The sequence below is a fragment of the Nanorana parkeri genome, unplaced genomic scaffold (genome assembly GCF_000935625.1).
Source record: "Nanorana parkeri isolate BGI_ZX_2015 unplaced genomic scaffold, ASM93562v1 scaffold347, whole genome shotgun sequence".
NCBI lineage: Eukaryota > Metazoa > Chordata > Amphibia > Anura > Dicroglossidae > Nanorana > Nanorana parkeri.
The window spans coordinates 807,314-808,465 of record NW_017306615.1 but is presented as its reverse complement, the minus strand read 5'-3'; the positions used below and the strand labels follow the sequence as shown (position 1 = coordinate 808,465).

The window sequence follows — 1,152 nt, the reverse complement described above, 5'->3', positions numbered from 1 at the left end:
GCGGGTGCACGCGTCCATAGACTTACCTTGCGTCTCTGCTCATCTCCCGGCCGAGAATCGGAACTGCGCATGCGCCCGCCCCAAGATCCTTTGCGGCCGTACGAGCAGTTCCTGATTCTCGGCGCGGGAGCGAGCAGCGATAACGAGGTAAGTTTAAAACCACTTCAAGCGTTTTTGTTTTTTTTAAACTTCTTGCCTATATCTACTGCTTGCTAGCAGTAGATATAGGCAAAACAAACCGGATGGTTTAGAACCCCTTTAATGGGACTTCCGGTATTCAGTACCGGCGATTACCAGGAAAAAAAATATCGGTACTTGTACCGAAAAAATAGTATCGGTGCATCCCTATTTAAAAGTTTTAGTTTTCTGCAGAATCAGCAGCTTCTCCAGGACCTTCTCCTTGGCAGTGGCCTGGGGAGTGAGTCCTCATTGAGCGCCTCCCCAAGCAGGACATCATGCTGCATGCACAATGGGTAGGGTCTCCGACGGCAGTAGTTCAGCCAGTGGCGGGCCCCCTCCTGGCCGCGCTCCCGCTGGCACACAGGAACTGTCAGTCTGCCCCTGCTCCTAATGTTTGTATTCTGAGCTGGGTGCAGAATAAAAAAAACCCTGTCCCCCCCATGCTAGGCCCCTGCCTCTCCTCATCTCCATAACATAAAAAGGGAGAATTTCTATAGTCCTTAAAAATAGTTGAAAACAAAGCCACTAATAAGAGTGCAGCACAGGCAGAGAGCACAGGCAGAGAGCACAGGAAGTTCTGGCAGGATCAACAGTTATATTCGGGAGACACACAAAGGTTACTAGCAGTGCACACACAAGGGTGGCACCCTAGGACCCTGCAAAGTAGAGGAGCCACCCTAAAACAGGCTATCAGGGCCAGTGCTCAGGGGACCAGCTGATTCTGTAGGAAACTAAAATTAAAATTTTCATTGTAAGTGAATTATCAGCATTTGAAATAACTTAAAAACCTTCTGACTTCAATATCAATCTAGCGTTACAACTATAGTAAGATGACTGGCAGCGGTAACCCTTACCCTCTGCGGCGTGTGTATAGGAGACAGCGCATCCAGATCTGCCATAGGAAACTCAATTCCTTTCCTCTTCAGCTCTTCATAAATATGCACAACTCCAGTGAGGTCCGGACTGCTCCGA

At 48.8% G+C, this 1,152-nt stretch overlaps 1 protein-coding gene across 5 annotated transcripts in view; it reads right to left on the bottom strand.

Moving 5' to 3' along the window:
• TOM1L2 (target of myb1 like 2 membrane trafficking protein) overlaps nt 1-1,152 on the bottom strand; it is a 45,891-nt gene that overhangs the window by 25,392 nt on the left and 19,347 nt on the right. For 2 of the 5 annotated variants that reach the window (XM_018558578.1, XM_018558581.1), the window contains exon 5: nt 1,035-1,152. The exons of the other annotated variants lie outside the window; for them this stretch is intronic. In XM_018558578.1, the coding sequence (XP_018414080.1) occupies nt 1,035-1,152 (118 nt within the window). The remainder of the gene's footprint in view (nt 1-1,034) is intronic. 5 annotated transcript variants of the gene reach the window in all.